This window comes from Cuculus canorus, chromosome 4 (genome assembly GCF_017976375.1).
Source record: "Cuculus canorus isolate bCucCan1 chromosome 4, bCucCan1.pri, whole genome shotgun sequence".
In the NCBI taxonomy this organism is placed as follows: Eukaryota; Metazoa; Chordata; class Aves; order Cuculiformes; family Cuculidae; genus Cuculus; species Cuculus canorus.
In genome coordinates, this window is record NC_071404.1 from 41,708,421 (window position 1) to 41,733,989 (window position 25,569).

The 25,569-nt window shown below is 36.5% G+C and overlaps 1 protein-coding gene across 2 annotated transcripts in view; it reads left to right on the forward strand.

Annotated features, from left to right (window-relative positions):
• Positions 1-25,569, forward strand: part of SPOCK3 (SPARC (osteonectin), cwcv and kazal like domains proteoglycan 3) — a 182,740-nt gene that overhangs the window by 54,755 nt on the left and 102,416 nt on the right. For both annotated transcript variants that reach the window (XM_054066070.1, XM_054066071.1), the window contains exons 3-4: positions 6,843-6,888; positions 22,142-22,256. In XM_054066070.1, the coding sequence (XP_053922045.1) occupies positions 6,843-6,888; positions 22,142-22,256 (161 nt within the window). The remainder of the gene's footprint in view (positions 1-6,842; positions 6,889-22,141; positions 22,257-25,569) is intronic.

Here is a 25,569-nt window from a genome sequence, read left to right on the forward strand (position 1 = left end):
AAAATGCCCAAGATCAAATCATAGTATGACAGAATGGTTTGGGTTGGAAGAGACCTTTAAAGGTCACTTAGTCCAACCCTCATGCAGTGAGCAAAGACATCTTCAACTAGATCATGTGGCTCAGAGCACCATCTGACTTGACCATAAATGTTTCCAGGGATGGGGCTTTGCCATCTGTCTGGTCAACCTGTTCCAGTGTTTCACCAATCCTCATCGTAAAAAATTTCTTCCTTATGTCTAGTCTGAATCTACCCTCTTTTAGTTTAAAACCATTACCCCTTGTCCTGTCACAACAGGCCCTACTAAGAAGTCTGTCCCCATCTTTCTCATACCGCCCTTTAAGTATTCAGGCCGTAATAAGTTCTCCCTGGAGCCTTTTCTTGTCCAAACTGCAAAACTCCAGCTCTTAGCTTTTCAGGAGAATTGTTCCATCCCTCTGATCATTTTTGTGGTGTTCCTCTGGGTCTGCTCCAACAGATCCATGTCTGTATCATGCTGAGGGCTCCAGAGTTGGATGCAGCACACCAGGTCGGGTGTCAGGAGAGGGGGGTAAAAATGCAGTCACCTCTGCTGCCCAGCTGGCCACACTGCTTTTCATGCATTTGGCTTTTCGTACTGTAAGCGCACACTGTCAGCTCATGTCCAGCTTTTCATCCACCGGTACCCCCAAGTCCTCCTCTGCAGGGTTGCTCTCAATCCCTTCATCCTCTAGCCTCTGATACTGGGGGTTGCCCTGACCCAGGTGCAGGACCTTACACTTGGCCTTGTTGAACTTCTTGAGGTTCACGCAGGCCCACTTCTTGAACTCGTCCAGGTCCCTCTGGATGAATTCCCCTCTCTCAGGCATTTCAGCTGCACCATTCATCTTGTTGTTGTCTGCAAACTTGCTGAGGTTGCACTTGGTCTTGCTCTGTAATTGATAATGATGTAACAGTACTGGTCCCAATATTGACCCCTGAGGGCCAACACTTGTCACTGATCTCCATTGGGACATTGAGTAGTTGACCACTACCCTCTGGATATGACCCATCCAATCAATTCCTAAACCACCAAATGGTTCACCCATCAAATCTGTGTCTCTCCAATTTAGAGAGAAGGATATTGTGGGGAACCACATCAAAGGCCTAGCAAAAATCCAGATAGATGACATCCATAGCTCTTTGCTTGTCCACTAGTGTAGTTTCTCCATCACAGAAGGCCAGATCAGGCAGGACTTGCCCTTGGTGAAGTAATGCTGGCTGTCTTGAATAAATTCCCAATTCCGTGTCCTCCATGTGCCTTAGCGTACCTTCTAGGAGGGTTTGTTCCATGATCTTCCCAAGCACATGAGTTCCATGAGCAGCTTATTGTACTACTGCGTTACACTCCTAGTAAACAAATTTTCCATCATATCCAGCCTGAACATCCCCAGTTGCAATGTGTGATCTTTGCCTGTTGTTTAAATCATGTGACACTGCTGACAAGAGCTGGTAATTGCTCTTCAAATGTCCGCAGGCAACCATCTATTAGCTGCCTCATTCCCAGACTAAATAAATCCAGCTCTCAAATTCTCCTGCTGTCCACCGTAACTCCCAGACTTTTTTCAACTTAGTCAGTTGTTTTGCAGCCTGTACCACCACATTCCTTCCTAGGTTTGGAACTTTCCAATTCACTTTGAACCTCATTTTTCTGTGGGGTTAACCCTCAAGTTAATGAGGTCTCTCAGAACTGAGCCTTTGCTGTTTGTCATGTTGCCTACTCGCACTAGTTCAGTTGTTTATGGCATGCTTTTTGTTATCATCCAAGTTGTTACTCAAGTTGTAAACAGTACAAAGCACGGACTCATTCTGGAATGCAGAATAAGACAACTTTATTCTCAGCCCAACTCCTTTTATATTCTTGATACAAACCATATAGGAACTCAATGTCCAATTACAATTGTTAGCGTATAACTGTAAACCAATCAACTAACAGATCATGCGCTGATCATGCACATATTTACTGTTAAGTTAACATAACTTTTCAGTACTTTCCTACTACTATCAATATAGGCAAGGTAAGTTTCACAATAAGTGATAACTTTCTCATTCTAAAAGCTAGCGGTTATATATTTAAAACACTTATCTAAGCAGTGTCACAGTGCTTTATGCACTGTCACGATGCTTTACGCACTGTGTGCACTGAATTCTTGCCTCCTCATCCCACAGTTTTGTTCCAACAAACATAACTGTGTCCTCCCAAGGCTGCTCTTACTCCATCGACATATTTGAGCTTGCTCTAGGAATCCCCACAAAAAGATGGTTCTTTTTTTTTTTTTTTATTAATGATAACAAATATGAGATGCACTGTGAAAGAATCAGTATTTTAGATTTTATTGGGATTTTGAACCTTATAGTGTTTGTGTTTTGATATTAATGCCTTCCTTTTCAAAATGTTTTCCAGTATTTCTGAATATAAGCTTTAGTAAGCATTTGGTATTTCTTGGCAAATGATTTTGGTGCTGTGCTATTCAAACACGCTGTTAGAAATGCTGCTGTTACCACATATACAGCCTCCACAGAAATCTTACTGAATGAGATCTGTGTAACAGAGAGAGAGGGCTGAAAAGTGGTGGCTCTTAGCCCAACCTCATCAATGGTCCTAGAAGCGTGAAGCAAAGAAAAGGGAGCAGGATAAACATTGAGTCTTTGGAGCTGAGTGCCAGAGTTGCTGGAAGCAGCTATTGATTCTAATTATGCTTTGCCAGCCTCGTGCATACAGGCCTCAGGGGTGGCGCGTCCCAGGAGCCTCAGCAGCGGAGCAGCAGAGGAAGCTGACATCAGCTGTCCTGGAGACTGGCACTGAATGACAAACTTAACATGCTTTCACTTGTCACTCTGTAATCTCAGTCAAGGAGACTAGGTGCCTAACAAGAAGAAAAGGAGTTTTGCAGCAAGGCTCTAGCTTGCCTACAGGTATTTAGGTCCTTCACTACCTGAGGAGCAGTGCTGATATTACCTCTGTGGTGGTTCATTATTTTGGAGTTTGTTTTCTTATGTTGATTCTTTGACTTACTAGAATGATCTTTAAGATTACCTGATTCCCAGAAGTACTGGATTGAAGTGCCACTGCTTCGATGTGCTTCAGTTGCTTTGTGCACTAACTACTCCTGGTAATTGTATACAGAGTTGTAGAGATGTTGTATGATAGATCAGAGACGTCTGTGAAGGTCAGCAGAATTGAAAAGCAAGGTCTGATAGGCAGGCGGGCATCCACATGCTGCTCAAGAACATGTTTGTGTCCTGGATGAGGATTCCAGACTGTCTCAGATTTCAGGTTGAAGAATTTCCCAGTCCACAAACATAATGAATTTTCATGGTGCAACTTATATTTCCCCAGTCATGGTTTATGTTTTGGGGTAGCGCTCTCCTTAGATGTGGTTGGAGTGTCTTAGTCTCCGTATGCTGCCTGTGGACCTCATTCATTTGGGGAAACTGCAGTGTTTAGGAGTGATAGATTTCCCATTGGAAAGTTTGATGTTGTCTCATCCTTTTATTGCTATAATACTTCTCCCTGTGGCCAACAATTTAAGGTTCTAGAGGGTAATGGCAATCTTTGTGACATGGGCGCGAAAGTCCTGGAGAGCAGAAAAAAAGCAGAAAAAAAAATTCCACACACTGTTGGTGCTAACTTTCGTTTTCCAACAGTGGACAGAGGTATCGGATGACAACCCTGCCACAGCTATTTCAATGAGACTTAGAACATAAATACATATTGTGGAGTAATTGGGAAGGTTTGGTGCATATGAATCAAACCCTCTGCTATTGGGGAGGTGCAAAGATGTGAAAGGGATACTTGGTGACCTCAAGTCTGCTGCAGAAGTGAGCTTGAGGTAAGTGGAGGGCTGTGGTGTAGGATGATTGGCTCAATTCACTTGGCTTGTTTAAGTGGAATCTGAAAATAGCATAGCAACCAGATAGCAAAGACCTAGCCTAAAAGAAGTGACGAGATTTCAGATCAGATGAGAGGCAAATATATGTACTTGAGATGCAGATATAAGAAACAGAATAGAAAACACATAAAGAACGCCTTGAAATTAAAAGCAGCAAAATAATCTCATAGCAAATGGCAGCAAGGAAAAATAATCTAAATTTAATACTGTAGTTTTTGAGTTATATTAGGGAGCATGTGCAGCGTGAAAGACTTTTGTTTCTGAAATTGGCAAAGTGTGATTTCATGTCCACCTACAAGTTGGAGTATGTAGCTCTTTGATAAAATCAAAGAACCCCCTACGTAGGAGTAGAGAGGCCAGCAGTAAAATGTATTTTTTGCATAAGTTATATAAATTTATCATAAGTTTTTATCATAAGTTATATAAATTTTCAGTGGAATTCTACATGGGCAGAATTCAATTTTGCATTGGATAAAGTTCAGGAAATCTTATATCTTTCCTGCTTTGGTAACTGTTCAAAGGATTGTTTCTTGAAAAGGCATTATATATGAAGCAGTACATCACATTGAACTGTTGCCTATTAGACCTTTCCCTAAATTGCTAGTTTGTGAATCACACAATTAATAATATCCCTTCCATACAACCTATGCTGTAGCAGTGAATTTGGGTAGAATATAAAGATAATTATAATTCCCAAAACTGCTTCAATTGCTGTGGATTCTCTGGCATAAATCCACTTTGATTTTAATAAATAGGCTTTTAATGCATAGGTCATTTTAGAGAGAAAATGTGAACGTGAAACAAGGGCTGAATTTGCTTCATCTGTTTTTTTTAGAAGTCGACCTTGATCTGAAAATATTTGTGAGGAAACTGCCCGTGTTGCTCTAGGGCACCTGCTGTTCTCTGTGTCAGACTCATCATATCTACCATGTCTCATTAATTTCTTTAGATTTCTGTTGTTTGGTAATTCAAGTGATGTCAACAATATATGGCAGTATCTACAGAAAATATTGCAGAGGAGATATCAATCAAAACAGTAGCAAAAGAGGTATGAAGTGGCTTTGTAGACAGAAGTAAGCCAGTGAAGTCTCTTACTTCTAGAAATGCTGGAGGGGTGTTGTATTTGGGATCTGTGAAGTTGTCTGCAGTATAGGCATGGACAAGGGTGGATTTATCATCTGGTTGCTTTGAGGCCAACTTGAGAATGTGTTATTTATACAAGCCTCACTTCTATGTCCTTCTTTAAATGTAATGCAGGGTGCTTTGCCTTAGGAGGGATTTTGGTCTCAGTCAGGATGACTGCTCTTTTGTTCCAGTAGCCTTAAGTTCTAGTTATTCTAACTTTTCACCATTTTAATAATAAACACATTGTCTGAATAGGCTCACTGTAGATGAGCGTTATTGATTTAGTGGAAGTGGAAAGAGACTCTGTCACTTTGGTTTTTTTAAGAACTGGAAGTTTTGCCAATGTAGTGTGATTCATGGAACAACATTGCATTAAAGATGGCTCAAAACTGTTCAGAACACCACTCTAGGAATAACATCTCCATAGTTACTGTTAGAAGGGATGTGATTGGAAACCTCAATCATAATTGTCATTTCTGCTTATATCTTGCATGATTTAAAAAACAAAATGAAACAAACTGAACATTTGATCTGTCTGTCTCTATTTATTTACTTTCAAAAAAATAGTAATTAAAAAGGCAAATAATATACACTGCTTCATAGATTTTTAATCTGTGTAGCGTCGAAGTAGTGGAGTGCATAACTGTTGATATAGAACTATTATTCTCTTCTGTGCTTCCAGAATCTGCTAATTTCTTTCTTTCTCTTTCAAAGCACACATTCCCATAACAACATTTTTACTAATAAAGTATCAGTGAAGCACAGTTTAGGTCACAAACACTTTCTCCCTTCTTCCCCCCCCCTTTGTGGTAAAACCGTTGAACTATTAAAATCCAAAAAAGTGATTTGTTCCTGTAAAGATGTACTTGATACTTGATTTTTTAAGTTGTGATTATGTGGATTTAACAACTGTGCAAGACTCACGTTTTCCCAGTAGTTCAGTTTTTTATAAGTTGCAGTTTTTTACAGCAGTCTTGATGATCTTCTACTAAGTGGGATGGAACTGCTGGATGGGATGATACATCCACTGCAGTTTGTGAAGCTTAATTTATGCAGGCATTAAAATGTTTGGGTACCGTCTTTCTAATGTTTTGTTCTAGAGAACAGGAAGTTAGATTAAGGCATAATGATAAATAATTCAAGTATTTATTTCTGCTCTAGCTATTACCTGAGGTGTGCAGATCAGCTTATCTACATCTCTGCTATGAATTTGTAATTATTATCAAGTTTCTTAATATTTTGAAAGTAATTTGTTTAATTCAAGTTTTTCCTTCTTGAAATTGTAGCCTAATACAGCTGATGACATAATTAGGAAGATAATTTGTAGAAAATAGAGCTAATTAGACTTATTTAATGATATATTTAACCGATGAAGTTGAAAACTACATAGCAAAATTTTTTCTTTTGTCTGAAATTCATATATCATTCAGTATTTTACTGATGATAGCTTTGGAGCTTTGGTTTTGAAAAATCATAAAAGTATGGGAAAACTACTGTCTTAAGAACAATGTTAGAAACATTACCTATACAAGTACTGTGGCAAACACCTTTCCTATTTTAAATGCTAGTAAAAAACATTGTGTGACTAGCACTTTTCCTTAATGTGTGCAAATGGCTTTTGAATTACACTGTTTCATTCTGTATGAGTAATTTATCCCATTATGATGACTGTAATCTGTTTCTCATTTGTTTTTTACTGCTTGCCTTTTCTAGGAAGTAGAGGTTGGTATACATCTTCTGTCTTTCATGATTCTGTGAGTTTTCATGTATACATTTTACTAAATGTAGGTTGTTTCTCCCTCTCCAGGATGACTATTTTCGTACATGGAGCCCGGGTAAACCATTTGATCAAGGTAAGATTCTGCTTCTAGTTACTTGTATGGGATAAAATTTAAGTATTTATAATTGTGCTCCTGTTCTAGAATACCTACAGAGTTCTGTGAATTCGTGTCATTTTCTCCCTCTTCAAATGACAGATTTATAGATGGCCAGATTTTCAGCCTATTCATAATTTTACATCAGTGATTTTTGCAAAATTTAGTGATTAGAGACAGAGGTGGGAGCATTAGGAATGTCTAAAGTAGCTTAAAATTTCCCTCATATAAACAAGTTCATGGCTTATGTTTTGTTTTATTTATAATATTTAAGCTAAACACTGTTGCATTTCTGGTCAGACATCTGAAGAAAAATAGGCACACAGTCTGATATTTTTATTTTTCAGTTAAAAAAAAAATATCATTAAAATGTTGGAAGTCTCTTTTTATCTGTCTGATAAAAGAAGATCTAGAAAAATAGTTCTGGAAACCTCTGTCATGTTCAAGTGATCTGTCTTGAGGCAAAACACAGATGGATCTGTGAGAATTCTAGAGAACAACAATTTCAGCCTTAGAATAATTTGAGCAAACGCAGCAAATTTTCACATTAAGCATTCCCTCCCCAGGTACTGGAACTTAATATGTCCTGTCAATATAATCCACTTCATGTATGTTGTTTCATAGTGAGTGGATACTGCTGTGAACCTACTGAGATTCTCGATACAATGTTTTTTAATTGTTACAAGAAGCACTTCAGAGACTTTCTGTCTTCTTATACTACGTTACCCATATGCAGTGGTGAAACAGTGTAGGGGCTTGTACATGAGAGACTGGTGCAAAAATAAAGTTTATCAATTAAAAGAACTTTCTCCCTGATGATGGATACTGCCTTTCAAGGGAGATTTATAATGAGTTATGTTTTATTATTTGCTCTGTTCTCATGAGATCCCACCTGGAGTACTGTGTCCAGTTGTGGAATCCCCAACATAAGAAAGGTGTGGAACTATTGGAATGGGTTCAGAGGAGGACCGTGAAGATGATCAGAGGGCTGGAGCACCTCTGCTATGAGTACAGGCCGAGAAAGTTGGAGTAGTTCAGCCTGGAGAAGACTCTGGGGAAACCTTCTTAGCGGCCTTCCGGTACCTGAAGGGGCTACAAGAAAGCTGAGGGGGGACTTTTTACAAGGGCATGGAGTGATAGGACAAGGGTGAATAGCTTTACATTAAGAGGGGGAAGATTTAGATTAGACATTAGGAATAAATTCTTAATGATGAGGGTGGTGAGACAGTGGAATAGAACAGGTTGCCCAGGGAAGTTGTGGACACCCTCTCCCTTGAAGTGTTCAAGGCCCAGCTGGATGGGGTCTTGAGCAGTCTGGTCTAGCGTGGGAGGTGTTCCTGGCCATGGCACAGGGGTTAGAATAGACTGCCTTTAAGGTCACTTCCAACCTAAAAGATTCTATGAATCTGTGATTACAAACACATCTCTTGTAGATGGACTTCCCACCATGTTCTATGCCTTTTCCACTTTGATTCAGGTTTGCTGTAGTAAGCGTGTGAAAGGAAATGCCTTAATTTTCTAAATGAATGTACTTGGCTTGTTTTGCCAGTTTGTAGGTGAGAGGAGTAGAGAGAATGGAAAAAAAAGTCATATTTATGTTATCGCTATTCTGAATTGTAGTGATTTTCTTTTGATTTGCTGAAAATTTGTATATGTTAATTTATATCCATGACATCCTGAATATTTTGGAACCTGACAATTTCACAGACTGTATGTCTCTCCTGATTATATGCTAATACATTAGGACAAAGTACTTGACTTTAGTCTTCTGGCTCATCAGAGAAAATGATTCCTTTCTTCTGGTGAAGTACCTCATCTAAGAAGCAGGTTTATCACTTCACTACAAAGTACTTTTAGTCTATTCCTTTTCTTCTTTGGCTTTTGATAGAGGGTCGTGGTCTGCAAATATGCCTTTAGTATGAGAAATTGAATAGGTTATATTTTAATTAATGACTTACAGGTGGAAAAACCTTTCATCAGAAAACATTTAATGGAATTTACTTTAAATTTTGCATCTTTTTATTATCACATAGTTGATATGTTTTGATTTTTTTTTTTCAATTGACTGTTATTTTTTCAGAACACATACTGAAATAGTGTTTTTACCACTTTTTATACTTTCACATACTCTGGCTTGTTCTGTTACCCTGAGTTCTATGGGATTCCTCATGGTACTGTTTGTAGAATACTTTTCTGAATTTACAAACATCCCAACTAAGAAAACATGCTAAGGTTATCTGTCCTAACTTGTTTGCAAATTGCATGGTGTATTGCAGAGTGAATATTTTGAAAACATGCCTGCAGAATTAAACTTTCTATTTTCACACCCTTGTTAACTGAAAATTCACATTGTAGAGTGAAATGCATTTGGTGAGTAGTTTTATGTATGCTTTGCTGTGTAATTTATAACTGAAAAATAATGAATGCTTTTGGGGGAATACTATAATAATAAAAGGTACAATTCAGTTGTATTATTAAAAAAAATATTCCCACTGTCTTGATTTGTAAATCACTTAAAGATTACTGTGTATTTTCACCTACGTGTGCACTGCTCATCATTTTTCTTGCAGTAACTGTCTTTGTATTGAATTTAGCATCGATATTGAATTGTCAACGTATTTACAGTTTCTCAAGAATTATACATTTTTCTAGAGTCTGATTGATATACAGATATTCTTTGTTTATCAGAGACTTTCATGCTGTTAATTTTTGGAGTTTGTAAATAACAATACTGACTAGATCTTGGAGGTGCACTAAAAGATAGAAAAAGGTTTCCAGTCAATATCTTGGTCTCCGTATTGGCAGAATTGGCTTCCTCTTACTTCTGAGTATAGTGGGAAATGAGTTTTTGAAACATGGTGAAATATTTCTGAGAAGAAAAACCAACTATGGAAGTACCATGTGCTTATTCATATATTCAGGTTGTTCTCATCAGTTGGGACAAACTGTCACCCATCATCTTGGGTGACAGTTTGTGAGAAAAATCATTCATACTTTAAAACATGACAACATTGCAAATGTCATTTCCTTAGAAGTGAATGTAATGTTCATTATTTACTGAAAAAATCAGTCTTTTATGATTTCCTGTGTTTGCCAATGAAAGACATACAGCAGTGACAATCTCACCACATTTTTTCCCTCATATTATTTAGTCAGATAAGGAAAAGTGAGATTTGGTAGACTATAAAAAAGTTTTAGGTATATATTCTGATAGTTTCTCTAAGTGTCATTCAAGGACTGTGGCATAAATGTATAAATGTGCTGCAACAGTGCCTTCCCCCAGTTGTGTGCCACTTAACTGAGTTTAAAACAAATAAGTTTAATTATCACCTCAGTAGCCAAAGTGAACTATTCAAAACAATGTATGGGGACATCACAAATGTCACAGGATAGTGGAGTCCTATGATCTGTTGGTGCTTATTGCAAGTGAAGCAATGAGTGTTAGAGAATCTTTACAAGGGTTTCCCTTGAGTCTTGTTATTGCCATTCTGATTTGTGCAGCCACTACACTTGCAAGTAAGAACATTCCATAAAATACATTCTTCCAAAACATGAAGCTTTTAAGTGAAGGAGAAACTTTTAAAATGCAGAGATAAACTGACAGTAAGAGTCTAAAATTTCTCACTAAAGGTGGTGTTCCAATGGAAGCAGTGGCAAATTCCCATGTATGTTGTAGTATAGTTTGTGATAATCCTGCTGAAGATAAAGACAGATAAGTTTTCTGAGGACAGGAATAAATAATACCCTTAATCTATCTCTGTCAGTGTTTTCTTTTTTATTTGTTTTATCAATAGTTGGCTTTTCAGAAACAAACCTATAAATCTGGGAAAATATGGATTAAGCGAGAAATCTTTTTGCATTGAAAGATCTAACGTCCATGTCTACTAGACAGGATATATATATTTTTTTTCTATTTCCTATGAAAACAGTGAATTATAGGAATTACTAGCGCTTTTACAGAAATAACTCCTTTCTTCGCTGATTTAAATTATAATAACTTTACATGATGAAATTACAAACAGGTACTTGGAAGTTTTAAAATTTGTATGTAAACAATATATGAATACCTTTAAACTGCTTAAACCCCAGCTGACTACATGTAATAGAGGTGAAGGTGGAATACTTAGTTTTTGAATTGTTGTAATTTAAAAAAAAATGCTCTATCTCCATTACATCTCTTTGTCTTTTACATGGTGGTGTAGATACCTGGTACACATGTAACTCCTTGCCAATATCACTAGTAAGCAGACAAATGAATTATCATCATTTTCAATTATTATTTTGTGTATCCGTATTCTGCTCAAAATCAGCAATATATGGGAACATTTTTCAAATTAGTTTAGCCAACACTCATTCATTTGCGGGTAGTATTTTGGAGGAATCAGTGCTTGCCTTTTAGGTGTATCTTTGAGTTCTACACTCTACAAGATTTATATGACTAATATAGCCCTTTCTATGATTTTTGTATCTTTTCTGTAAATGGATAATATACCTTTATATTTTTTTCAAAACGCATCCTTAGTCTGAACCCAAATCTTAATGCCTAATGTTTTGTTGTACTAGTTAAAAAGTCTGTGATCAAAGAAATAAATAGTTGTGCATATGATATACTCTTCTATAAGTCACTGTATTTTGAAAGGCTTTCTTATGTTAATATGATTAAGTATTGCTCAGGTAGACGCATCTGTGTGATTCTGTTGGTATTAATAAGAGTGGTTATTTTGAGGTATATGTTCAAGCATTCCAGAAGGTTAGCTTTTACTATGGAAATGAATAGTGATATTTACTCCTGGACCACAAAATCTAAGTTATTTTAAAAGATGTAAAAATATTATGACTTGCATTGCAATTCATCAGTGCCATCCCTTAAAGCAACATCTACCATCTGTCCAAAGAGTACTTGGTAGCATTGAATTTTTTCTTATGTGTATGAAAGACAGAAAAACATGTATTTAAATCAATGTTTTGACAGTATATTTTACATATATATAGATACATAATTTTTAATGCATTTCTTTAAATATCACAGTGTAAATTCTTAATAAACAATCATGTGGAGCAGGAATTATTGTTGGAATAAACCTGAATGTTCCATCAATCATATTTAGTTACTGCCAAAGGACAGATTTTTTTCTTTCAGTGGTTTTGAAAACAAGCAATTAGGACGTTTTACATTTTGGACTATTCCAAATTGAATATTTTAGTAGCTTTAATGTGTGTTTTATCTATGTGTTCTGAAGTTAAAAAAAAAAAGCCAAAAAAACCAACCAAAACCCAACCAATACTTACTACAATGTTTTCTTTGTATACCACTTTTACATCAGATAAAAATATTAAAGGCATTTTTGGTACATTTTATTTTTAGACTACGGATGGTAGCAGAGCTTGGAGGGTGTGGCTATTGAATAATATTACATATGTAAAGAACATAGCATAATTTTTTAAGGGGGAAAGGATGTATTCCTTTGCTCAATGGAAATATGTTGGAGGAACAGTGGAGTATTTTCATGTAATAGAAGAAATATGAAATCACATCTCCATGGAGGACAAACACCCTGGAGGTACAGTTGATTTGTAGGTGTATTTATAGCATTTCTTGTAGACCATTCCACTGAATTATTTTGGTGCTTATGGTATCAGGTTATATTAGATGTCTGTTTACAGCAGAAATATTGAAGATATGATTTTACAGCATGAGCATTTATGATACTTATATTTTAGTTTGCCTTTTAGCTCTGTGTTTCATCTACCTAGTTCTGTAATAATTTGGGTAAATTAGGATATGCCAACATATGCAAACATATCTCTCTAATTTGTGAATACTTTTCTGTACTATGAACTGAAACAATTTTGAGTCACATTCAATAAAATCATTTGATTCACTCATTTGCAAGCCCTGAGAAGTCATTAGGGAGTTTAATGAAGATACATTAGCTGAATACAGTAAATAACAGTTGTGTCGATTTAACTTTGCTACATTTGATATGTGCACTCATGATCCAGTTTTTATAGAAAAACTATTGATGTTTTTAAACTAGAAATATATATCCATCACTTTAGAGATCAACTGCAGTACTTTGCAATCGAACTGTATCACATATCACTTTAAATATAGTTTAGTTTTAATAGTAAATAAGCATGAAATACTTTTAACTGCTTTTCAGTTCATTTTGAAATTCAGTGTCCTCCTACAAAGACACCAATTCTTTATATGAGTCAATATTTTAATCTGGTGAACAGTTTCCAGCTTCAGGTATTTAGGTATTTTTAGGAATCCTGCTCACCAGGAAAACATCAAATCCTATATTAAGCAGATTCTCACTGCTTTTTATGACTTTCAGCCAGCCCTTGCCTGAAAAGATCTCTTGTACATACCTGAGGAATGCTTTAATGATGCTTTTTGTTCATTATCTGATGTTGTACTTCAGTGGTTCTTAGTTGTTTCTCTTTCGTAAATTTTTCTACTGTAGTAACGCCACTGAAGTGCCAAACTCCTCTACGGTTTGCAGTCTTGGTTCCTAACTCAGATTCACTGGGTAGCACACATCTACTTTTCTAGTTGTGTATCTCATATTGTTCCAGTACTTATTTATGTAGAATCATTGAATGGATTCTAAATTCTTACAGCTATTTTAAGAAAAGCTATATAAAAGATATTTAGTGAGGCTAAATCCAGCCTGTAATATGAGATTTTGCTTGTCTTTGGTAATAGTTTAACTCCTCATTCCTGGTCTCCCCGGCTATGCCCTGATGTTAGGACTGCAGATTCACCAAATCTTGAATTGTCGTAATATGTTTCAAAATGTTTATTTTTCGTTTGTTTTTTTAACCTAGCTAAATCATGGATTCAGATAGCTATTCAGAACCAGAAACAGTTATGTCAGAAAAGCAGCCATGTGGCACAGGGCTACAGTGCCTGGCTAGAAGAAGAGCACCAGACCTTAAAGCTGGCAACATGCAGAGCAAAGGGTATGGGGAACTGCTTCTTTGCATTCACAGAAATGCTGAACTGCTGTAGAGAATACAATAGAATACAACAGAAAATAGAAAAGAAACTGTTGGTGGAACACGTCTTCTGCAATTTCCCTTCTCCAGGACACGTATACCTACTCTTCTTTGAGCTAGCATTAGCTTAGATTTCTTGCACAAGTGACTAAATAAATGTGTGGTTCAGTGAAGATGGTTGTATTAAAGCGTGTGGAGAAAGAATAAGCAAAGTAATTTGAAACTGTGAAGAAGAGAATCAAGCTTTAATGTGTTTGTTCCAGAGGAAGAATAGAGACTGCCAGCTTTTACTTAATCTTTTCGAGCAATTATTTTAACTTACACAAACAGTTCTGAGAATAGCAGGTACCATAGTAAGAATCAGTATAAATGTATTTTTATGTATGGGTTTTTTTTGAAACTTTAATTGCAGCGATGAGCGAAAGGGAAATACAGCAGTACATTATTTTATGTGTCAGATGGTTCTAACTTCACAGAATCACAGAATCACAAGGTTGGAAAGGACCCATTGGATCATCGAGTCCAACCATTCCTAACACTCCATAAACCATGTCCCTAAGCACTTCATCCACCCGTTCCTTAAACACCTCCAGGGAAGGCGACTCGACCACCTCCCTGGGCAGCCTGTTCCAGTAGCCAATGACTCTTACTGTGAAGAATTTTTTTCTGATATCCAACCTGAACCTCCCCTGACGGAGCTTCAGGCCATTCCCTCTAGTCCTGTCCCCTGTCACTTGGGAGAAGAGGCCAGCTCCCTCCTCTCCACAACCTCCTTTCAGGTAGTTGTAGAGAGTAATAAGGTCTCCCCTCAGCCTCCTCTTCTCCAGGCTAAACAACCCCAGCTCTCTCAGCCGCTCCTCATAAGACTTGTTCTCCAGCCCCCTCACCAGCTTTGTTGCTCTTCTCTGGACACGCTCCAGAGCCTCAACATCCTTCTTGTGGTGAGGGGTCCAGAACTGAACACAGTATTCAAGGTGCGGTCTCACCAGTGCTGAGTACAGAGGGAGAATAACCTCCCTGGACCTGCTGGTGACCCCATTTCTGATACAAGCCAAGATGCCGTTGGCCTTCTTGGCCACCTGGGCACACTGCTGGCTCATGTTCAGTCGGCTGTCAACCAGCACCCCCAGGTCCTTCTCTTCTGTGCAGCTCTCCAGCCATTCTTCCCCCAGTCTGTAGCGCTGCATAGGGTTGTTGTGCCCCAAGTGCAGGAAACTTATTATTAGATTTTTTTTTTTGCTTCTCAGAATTTTATCTAACATAATTGTAACCATTGCAGGGCAACTTGACACTCAGTATTGACCTACCACAGCCTAGTAATATAAAATGCTGGTAACAGTGACACATTTGGACAGAAGCCCTATAAGAGGCTTTACACAACTCTCCGCGATACATCAGTATGGAGACTTCTGAGCAATCATAAGAGTAGGTATTTCTTGAGTGAAAGCAACCTCCATGCACATTGGAGCATGTACTCTCAAGCTAGAAATCGGACTTCTAGAGAGCCCATAACGTTCAGGGGTTTGAATCTAAACACCAAGTTACTTGCTTTAGCCACTTACAGGAAAAAAAAAAAAATCTATATCCTTGTTACTGAAGTTGTAGATTCATGTGGCCAGGTGGAACAAATATGCAAAAAGATTCCTATAGTGAACGTCCAGCTGTGTAGCTCCCACTCTGCCTCTTCTGTTGTATAGTGAATCTTCAATGGCAAATTCAGCCCCTAGGAGAAGAAAAAAATTTTCTAATTCTTCTTTTTCAGAACATTCCCATCTAATTAGTGAGGTAGGCTATTTCTTGTTTATTCTCTTTTTTAATTCATAAATCTCAGGCTGTTAACTGCACAATAATTCATTTTCTTGTTTATAGGTGTTTATTCTCAGTAGGTGTATTGCATAGCGAGACAGGGATGACTTACTATGAATCCACAGCAGTGTGTATTCAAACCATCTGTGGCTGAGGAGAGCCCCTATGCGTGGATGCAAATTTTGAGTGCCGATGACCGTGCAAATTAGGCAAAAAATAACCGCTATTGCTGTTAACTATAATTAAACATTTATCTGGATTCCATGTTAGCTGACAATATCAACCGAGTGTTTAAGTACCCTGCCTTGCTCTCATCCCTACTATTTCTGAAAATTGTGATGCTAGGATTCTGCTCAACTCTCTAGACCCAACACATTTCTCTGTGAGAAATTCTACTTTAGGAAGTAAGAAATTACCATCTTGCGTAGTAAGGAGTAAACACACTGATGGTCTTTAGGTATATTTAGGAAGTGTGCAGTTTATCAAAGCAGCCAATTTGAGTCATTCTCTTTTTGGTGTCTGTCTACCTAGGGCTGTAACTTAGGCATTAGAGCTGATTATTAATATATTGGTTAAAACTTAGAGTTAATTTAGATTTTTCTTCCCCCCCCACCTACCCCCCATTGTCAAATGTGCTAACTTCGTAGGCAGAGAAGTCAGACCTGCCCTTTAAACTGGTGGAATTATATCACTCTTGGGCTACTCAAAACATAGCTTAAATTTTGGTAAGTGTAGTAAAGAAAGAAGTCTAGCTGGTTCTTATTTTGCGCATCAGAAATTAATCACATCGATGGAGGGAAATAGAATTTAAATATGAAAATTTTGTCCTTAACCTTTATTTCCCTTTCATTTTACTGGGAATGGAAAATTAGGAACATGTCAGAATGCACTAAGCAGATTGTGAAATAATGGTCTTTTGCTGTGGTTTCTGCCACAGAGCTTCTGTTAAGAGGATTCCTATGTTATGTCTTGCTAATCTTGATTTCCTATTATAGTCCCAATAAATAGTTCTGGCTAATGTCTGTTTCTGGGAGCGCTAGCTCTAAATTAGCTTGCAGAAGAGAGGATGGGAAGCTTTGCCAATTGCTCTTCCAAATTTGATTTATAAATAAATGCATCCATTAGTAATAATTGAATCTTTTTTTTAATATTAACAGCTTCCTTAGAATGTGAAAATGACAAATACATATCCATCTATAAAAGTCACCAGTGATCCTAATTCTGTGCCGTAATTTTTCAACAGAGCGCAAATTATTTTTAATTCACTATGCAAGTTCTTATGAAAATAGTAGATGCTACAAAACATTTTATATTTTTGTAGTATTTTGGGGACAATGATAATTTTCTGTGTGTTGAAAATATGTCATCTTATATTTTAGGCAAATATATAGACAAATGTAAAAATAGGCATATAGGCAAATAACCTATAGCAAGCACGCTTTTCTGAATATTAGGAGCTAAATAAGGCTGAATATTATTAAGTTAATAAAGCTAAGGTCAGACCTGCATCTTTAGAAGCTGATTGTATCTGATTTCCTTGGAAGCTGGCTGGTACACTGTATCTTCTAATAAAGAAATTATTTCTGGCCAGCTTTAAATAAACATATTATTTCCAGAGTCTCCTCATCATAGCGGAAGCCATCACCTGTTTTTTAATGACAATTGTATTGTGCTGTACAATCTACATTTTTACTTCAATTATAGGGGGAAAAAAAGCTTCTAGCCTTCCTAGTTATGAAGATATTTTAGTAAATGTGAGTCAGATAAAAACTCATAGGTAGATGTCTGTTTCATGCTGAAGTAGATAGCTCTAAGGGATAAATGGCTCCACAGTGGGATTTTGACACTTATGATATTTTTGGTGTGAATATTGTTCTGTTTCATAGCTTCTTATTTTAGCAGAAATGGAAAGGAATATGTGTTGTTGTCAATGCAAATCTGCATACTCTGCGCTGGAGTAAAGAACTGACTTTTTGTCAGGAATTGCTAGAAAATGCAGTGAAGAATTACAAGATTCAGTGCTTTGTATTTCCTGAGATAACAGAGTTATACTCTTAGATGAAACCAATGGTACTTTTCCTGGAATAAATGTATGCATTTTCCTATGAGTGAAGATATTTAGGATTACTCTACATAGAGACCAGACATAGTCATATATGTCCCTGCATTATAAGAGGAGTCTAGTTCTTCACAAGCCTGAAAAGATTCAGACTGTCGTTTTGGAAAATGTTTTTCTTGTGGTTTTGCCTTCATTTTCTATTAAAATTGTCCATTTGTCTGTTCCAGTTACGAAGTTAGACAGGTTTAAAAAAAGGCAAGCCATCTCCATGCTTTCATAAATATCTAATTAGTTTTAGTCCTTTAAAAGCTGGGAAAACCACTAATGCAATCCATAAGTTTACCTTTTTTAAAAAGGTGGTTAAAAATTTTTTTTAAAAAAAAAGCGAGATTGTGCAAAATAGATTCATAAAATTTAGAACCTATTACCATAAGGTTGACTACAGCATTGGATATTGAAAGAAAATAGAGAAAAACTTGCACTGTTTTTCACATTTGTAAAAACATTTATATGTATATTTTATCCTCTGGCTTGCTAAGCTACAGTGTCAGTCCAGGCAGACATTAACCCTTAATGTAGTTGACTTTTTCACATTCCAAAAATCTATATTTTTGTATCAGTGATTTATTTGGTCTCTCTGTTCCTGTTGCAAGATCCTGCAACTTTTCAAAAAATGTGTCCAAGTACATACATGCTTCTGTGGCTTTTGCATCACTAACAATGGTTCAGTAAATAAAACAATTTTTGCAAAAATGTATTGGGAAAAAGCGAGGCCATGTATCATGCATAAGATGAGGAAAAAAGACTCCCTAGGAGGTTCGTAGCTAACAGAGAAGAAGAAGTCCAGCATGTTGCTGAGTGATAGTGTGAGTTAGTGTCAATGGCAAGACCATGACTGTTGAGCATACCTTTGAATCTAAAGATGGTCTTGTGATTTTAGCACCCACAGCTCTGCTAGCTTACTCATCCTGCTTTGTGTAGTAAGTAGCCCGTTTACTAACACAAGCCCTTAGCCATTCTTGCTGTATAATGAACGTATACCATGCCTGAGGTGATCGAGAGTGTCATGCAGGATATGATAACCACTGAGTCAGTAGATATTGGAAGGTTACATTGGCACTGTAAGGTATGGATATAATCTAGAACTGATTGTGGTCTGGCATCCAGTTTGATTGGTATATATAAACCTTTGCTATGAGAGGGCCCAGGAGGTGGTTCACTTTGGAAATGTCCAAAACTGCTCTCTCACTCAATGTCCTGTCACTTAAGCTGTAAAGAGACACCTTTGAGAAATTGATAAATTCACTGGTATATTCTTCAATGTTTAATTAGGAGAGATGGTGTTAAAAATCCCCTAGTTTCTCTGCAGCTAGACAAAGCTGCCAAGACAAAATTTTATATTAAATCCAGGTTTGTGTACACAAACACAAATTTTGTTCTGTTCTTCACTTTAGTTTATAAAATACACCCTGATCCTAAAAGAAACAATCAACCTTGATTTCTCTATTCATAGCAAATGAAATAATGTGCCTATGCATAGAATGTGTTATTGGCTAGCCACATTTATTGATAGGTCTTTCCTTTTTTACCTTTCATTTAAAAGGTGCAGTTTGGAAATGGGTGCTGCACAGAAATGTATTTTTTAACTCAGAATTCTTAGCAATCTGGTTTATCTTTGGTGGATAAGCCTGTTAAATGCATAAGGAACCTAATGGAACGTCATTACTCAATGCAAGTCTTGCAGCCATCAATGTCATCACTAATGCATTCAAAGCCATTTTCTAATTTGATTTTTTTTTGTGGAGAGATGTGTGGTGGTGTGTGTCTGCAGCTCTTCTCTCTCTTTGTGTCTCTCTTCTTTTTTTTTTTTTTCAATAGAATCTACTTTACCCTTAGAATCTTTTCTAGGGGTAAAAAAAAATGTTTATTGATGGAATCAGAATTACTTTAGAATCTTTTCTAGGGGTAAAGTAATTCTGATTCCAGCAATAAACTGGATGTCTTCTCTGATTTGGTATCCATCTTTATGTGGTTGTAAAGGTGAAGTGTGTCAGTAGAGTCTCTGGGTTGTAAAGCTGGGTTCTGCCTGTAACATTGCCAAAAAGATATGTTATGCCTTGCTACATTTTGATTGAATTGTGAAAACACGCCTTCGGAGTCCGAAGAACCGAGAAAAGAAATAACAATTTCAATGGGAATGGGAAGTTACATGATCTCCTTCACTCACGCCTTTCCCTGAAACGCATCTACTTAATACTGAACTCAGCATTTTTATGGGATTCCAGATTACTCTTGCTCATGTGTTTTTATTCCGTTAGCTATTCAGTTTTCCAAAACAGTTATCTGAAGATATGCGGATATCATAATCCAGTGTTGCTACCTTAGTGTCTCCATCAGGAATCATCCTGGGAAGAGGTACTTGGGCCAGTACATCAAGTGATAAGCTCTTCATGCTTACTAGGGGCTGCCATTACATTCTGGCTGACTTTAAGTGGAGAAAGTATTTGGTATGGATTCTAAAATCCAAAGTATCTTGGAAAAGGATTCAGAATATGCTTTTGTTAGAGGTGCAGCTAATAATTTACTTCTGATCATGAAGAAAAGAAGAAACAGAACTTCCCTTTCAGAAAATGTATATGCAAATATGTATTTTTGTAAGCAAATATGAAAAACAGGGAAAGACATTTCTGAAATGTAACTGAAGACTGGAAAGTTATATGCTGAAGTGAAGGTGAATACAGCAAAACTGAACTCTAGTTCTTCATAGCTTTCTTGCTTGATTCTGTGATTTATGATTTTCAGCAATGTCTTTTTAAGCAAGGGTTATTAGTTTGGGTTTTGGGGGGGAAGGCTGGGGTTTGGGGATTGTTTTTTTTGTTTTGAAGGATCTTAAAAAAAAGGGATGCCTTTAGGAATAGAAACTGGATGTTAGAGAAGAGAGAAGTTTCTTGAGAGAGCATAAATTGGCAGAAACTTTTCTTTATTGTCATGTAGGCATGGCTATTCAAGAGATGCACTACAAATTTAATAATAAGTAATAAACAGTCAAATAAATCTGTGTCTTCTACTATTATAGCCAGAAATTAGTATTTTTATTTTGAAATGTAGTTCAAAGATGAGTATGAATTAATGGCTAAAGGATAGGAAAAAAAAACAATCAGAAGGCAGAAATAAGAGATCTAGAATTTTGCAGGTAGAATTTGTATTTAAGGACAGTCATACAAATCACTGACCTACACACTTTACTGCACCACTTTACCTGCATACTTTTCATTTACTAAAATCTCCTCTGAGTTACAATTTCTCAGTAAATTCAGACAATGTGATTGTTCACCAGTTATTGTTGATTTGGAAGGACCCAGTTGTATCTCAGTAAGCAGGAAAGAGAAACTGCTTTCAAGTTAGAAATACCAGCATTTGGGAGTTACAGTGAGAAAGTGGCAGTTGTTTAAAGAATGTGGTGGTGAGTTTTCTCTTAGCTATACAACAGGAGAGTTTAGTGAATGGATGCTTTTCCTCTTCTACGGGTTAATTTGCTTATGGACCAGCACATCACCATTTGTACCTTATTGAATTACTACTGTGTAATGTAGCTTAGTAGATGTTATTAGTTCATAGTAGGAATCACAAGAAGTGGATTGAATGGAAGTATGAGTTTTTATATTAGCATCTTGGCTTACAGCTTTTTAAAGGATCTTATATGTGGGAGATGTGGCAGGCAACACCTGAATGAACAGCTGTTCTGAGCTCCTGATCAAATGTTATTTGCCTTTCTAACTTCTTTTTTGTTACTTTTTGGCTTATGCTTTTACTGTGATTTCAACATTGTGGTGGCTTCTGAGGTATGAAAGTCATAAACCTAATTCTGTTTAGAAGTGACATGCCTGAGACAGAGAATTGTACGTAACAAAATCCAGTTCAGAATTATTTCCTTTGTGAGTTTGGTGTGCTGAATGACATAATGGGTATGCAAACTTCCTGAAAGTCCTAAACAAATTCGAACATAAAAGTACTTTCAGCTGCAGTAAGAAACAGCCTTTGATTGCCTTTGCTACAAATGTTGACTAGGAGAGAGTTGGATAGGATACTTAGTATATTTATAAATAAAAAACAATGATATTGCATGAGAATATACAGCAATATATATGTTCGTGAAGATCCGTTTTTCTTGGTGAGGACTTTTGCACAGCTTCATTTACATATTATTATCAAGTGTGCTACATTTTATCCTGGTGAAAATTAGTGCGTTTCAGTCTGGCCAGCCACCCTTCACATACTTGGTGGGTTTTATGTGTGGTGTGTTTCTTTTCTTAATTGCATGATTCTAGACTATTGCTAACAATTTTCTAAAATTATTTTTAGCTCTAGATCCTGCTAAAGATCCGTGTTTAAAGATGAAATGTAGTCGCCATAAGGTCTGTGTTGCACAGGATCAACAAACTGCTGTTTGCATTAGTCACCGAAGGCTTACACACAGGTAAATACTTTAAAAGTTAATCCTATACGCTTTCATAGTGTTTGTAACTGACTGTAAACTGTAAAGAGACTATAATTAGTTTAGTTATTTAACAATATAAGCATATAAGCAGAATAAGAATAAATTTTAGAAGTAATTATGTACACATAATTTGATTAGAATGTTTAATATTTGGGTTTTTTTGATAGGCTAGTATACTACAGGGTGTATATATTTAATTATTGCAGGCTGTTGATGCAAATAAATTCAAGGAAATACCTGCTATGCTGGTACCAAATGAATATAACAGTTGTGATAATGTCCTGCTGCTGTGTGTTACTTTGACTTCATTACTTCTTATAAGAAGCTAGAGAACTCGAAACTGCCTGTTAATCTCTAGGTAATGACCTGTTACAGTGTAAGTTGGGGTGATTTTTTTCCTTTTTTTTTTTTTCTGTGCTTTCAATTTTATTTGCATTCTGAACTAGTTAAATTTAAGGAAAAAATATATGGTAAAGTTATACCAGAATTCAAATGTAGATGATTTTTATTGTTATCTTTTTTTGGAAGAACAGTTCCAGATGCTCTATTTATGTAGGTCTGAGAGTGGCGAGATATTAATGTACTTCTGTGGCTTTAAATACACCTATCTATAGCTTTTCAAACAAGCAAGGTAGTACATAGTGAAAGTAAAAGCGTAAACTATTCCTGATGTGCAGCTACACTTAATTAGCAACGAAGCTCTACATTATTTGTGGCACTAAACTGTTTATATCAAACAATCTCACTGTAGAGCTAGACATTTTGGTTTGATAAAGTATCATATAATGTGCAAAATAATTGTCAGATGAAGTTAGGTAGTCTAATTTCAACTGTATGTTAACTGTCAGGAGAATATGTCAGTGTCAACTGTGAAAAGACAACACAGTGATTTGAAATTTCCGAGAGGTATTACACATATCATTGAAAACAGTGAAAAAACAATGTCTCCAGGTTGAGTATACGTGCAGCAGGTAAGGACTGAAATTTTTTTTTTTTAGAGTAGATGAAGCTGAATTCAGTGGTTGAATTAATAAACGTATTGACATTTTCCTTCACACTTTTATTATTCCTCCTACAGTCTCTGCCACTCTTTTAGAAAAGTAATGCTTTAAGAGGCAAGCTTGTCTGAATGTAATATTAGATGATCTCATAATGGGAAGCTTTGAGAGGGGAGCAACTTGGTGATTATAATAAGCACTGCAAGTCTAGTTTGTAAATTAGATGAAGCAACTCTCCACCTACCTGTCCTGAGCCAGTACCAGGATTTCCCAATCTTAGATCTCACTGTTCTCCCATATTACCAGGTTTAAGGAGAAATCAGCTGCTTTGTACTTCCTTTCTAAAAAGGTTTTCTTCATGCAGTCTATGACCTTTCTGCAGTATAGTTTTATGAGGAGCAGCTGAAGGAACTGGGGTTGTTTAATTTGGAGAAAAGAAGCTGAGGGGAGACCTGAAAGGAGGTTGTAGCAAGGCCCATGTTGGTCTCTTCTCTCAAGTAACAAGTGACAGGACAAGATGAAATGGCCTCAAGTAGTGCCGGGGGAGGTTTAAACTAGATATTAGGAAATATTACTTCACAGAAAGTGTTGTCAAGCTTTGGAAGAGGCTACCCAGGGAAGTGATTAAGTCACTATCCTTGGAGGTATTTAAAAGACGTTTAGATATGGTGCTTAGGGACGTGGTTTAGTGGTGGACTCGCTAGTGTTATGTTTATGATCGGACTCTGATCTTAAAGGTCTTTTCCAGCCTAAAGGGTTCTGTGATTCTGTGGTGGGATAAGAATATGAATAGTATATTCACAAGCAGTCATGTCTGCTAGTTTCTTTTACCACTTTTAATTTATTTAGTCCAAGATTTTATTCCTTCACTGATATCTACAATTTGCATATTGATTTTCAACAGTCATCTGTTTTTCCAGGTTCCCCTAGGACTAGTCCATTTATTTATAAGTCTTGGTAAAAATTAGACGAGAAAGTTTATATTAGCAACTGTCAAGTTATAATATCTACCTGTGGCAATTAATACATTAGTCATGTATGTTCAATCTATTGGGAATATATCTTTACAGAATTTCTTGCTAGTAATTTTTCCTTTCCGCTTTGCCCCTGTGTGTGTTTCTTGTTTTTTTTTTTTAAAGAAAAGTCAGTTAGAGATGTTTTCTGGAAAAATAGTTGAGACCTTTTACATGGATTACTGAGAACTCTCCATGAAGAAATTGCCCATATATTTCCATTTGGACATATTTGCTGTATAGATCATAGATCTTCCAGATTTTATTTCCAAGACTTTTGCACAGGAAAAATAGTTTTAAGCATGTGAACTGATACAGTGGCAAAGACTATCCTCAAGATACAGTCAGAGAAGAGAAGACTTTGCATACCTTCAATATAAATGTTTTATGTGCATCTTTGGTCTGCCCTGGGGAAAGAACCATGAAATACATTTATAGCTATAACTGTGTTGGAGGCTGTGTTCTGTGTGCTATGCTCTTAGCTGTGTCCTGTGAAAGAAAGTGGAAGTACTGTAAGAGGACAAAACATCCAGGATCTATATTAATGTTACTTGTACAAGTACTTTCATATGGATTGCTGTGGGAAGAGAGTAGCTGCCTGCACAAAGGGTGCATGGTATACAAATCATTAAAAGTTTGGTGTAAAACAGAATTTTTCATTGATTCTTTGAAGCTCTGGAGATGGACATTAATGTTTCCTTTTGCCTAAATGGTATTGTACCATCTCTTTCTGCTTTCCAGTTTATCTTTATTGGTTAATTGATAGGCTTTTTTTTTTTTAAATGAATCTAGAATTTTTCTATGTAAATATAGATCTGTCTCTTCTTTAGAAGAGTTCCCCATTACACATTATGCCCTCTGCTCCCTTTGTGTAGGTCCTGCTGTGGTTTTTATAGGTTTGTTCGTGTAAAATGTACAGATGAACACAACAGTTCCCTGCTACAGGAGTAAACAGATTGCACTTGTCTCTGCCATTCGTGGCATGTTAAAATGGAGTTCAGATATTTAAAGACAGCTATTACTTGTGTAAGGACCTCAAACTTTCTTTTTCTTTCTACTGGATTTCTCACCTTCTGCATTTATTCTTAGGTTTCAGAGTAGGAAACAAGTGCAATACAATTCAGGTATTCCTGATCCAGTGTATTAGATATAGGAAATCTCTAGGGAATTATTTAGAAATAAGAAATCGTACCTTTTGTAGTACATCTTTTTATTTATGATTTATTTTCTTTCTCTTTGCAAATTATGCCTTACAGTCCCTTCTTTGTCTTGTTTTTTGTT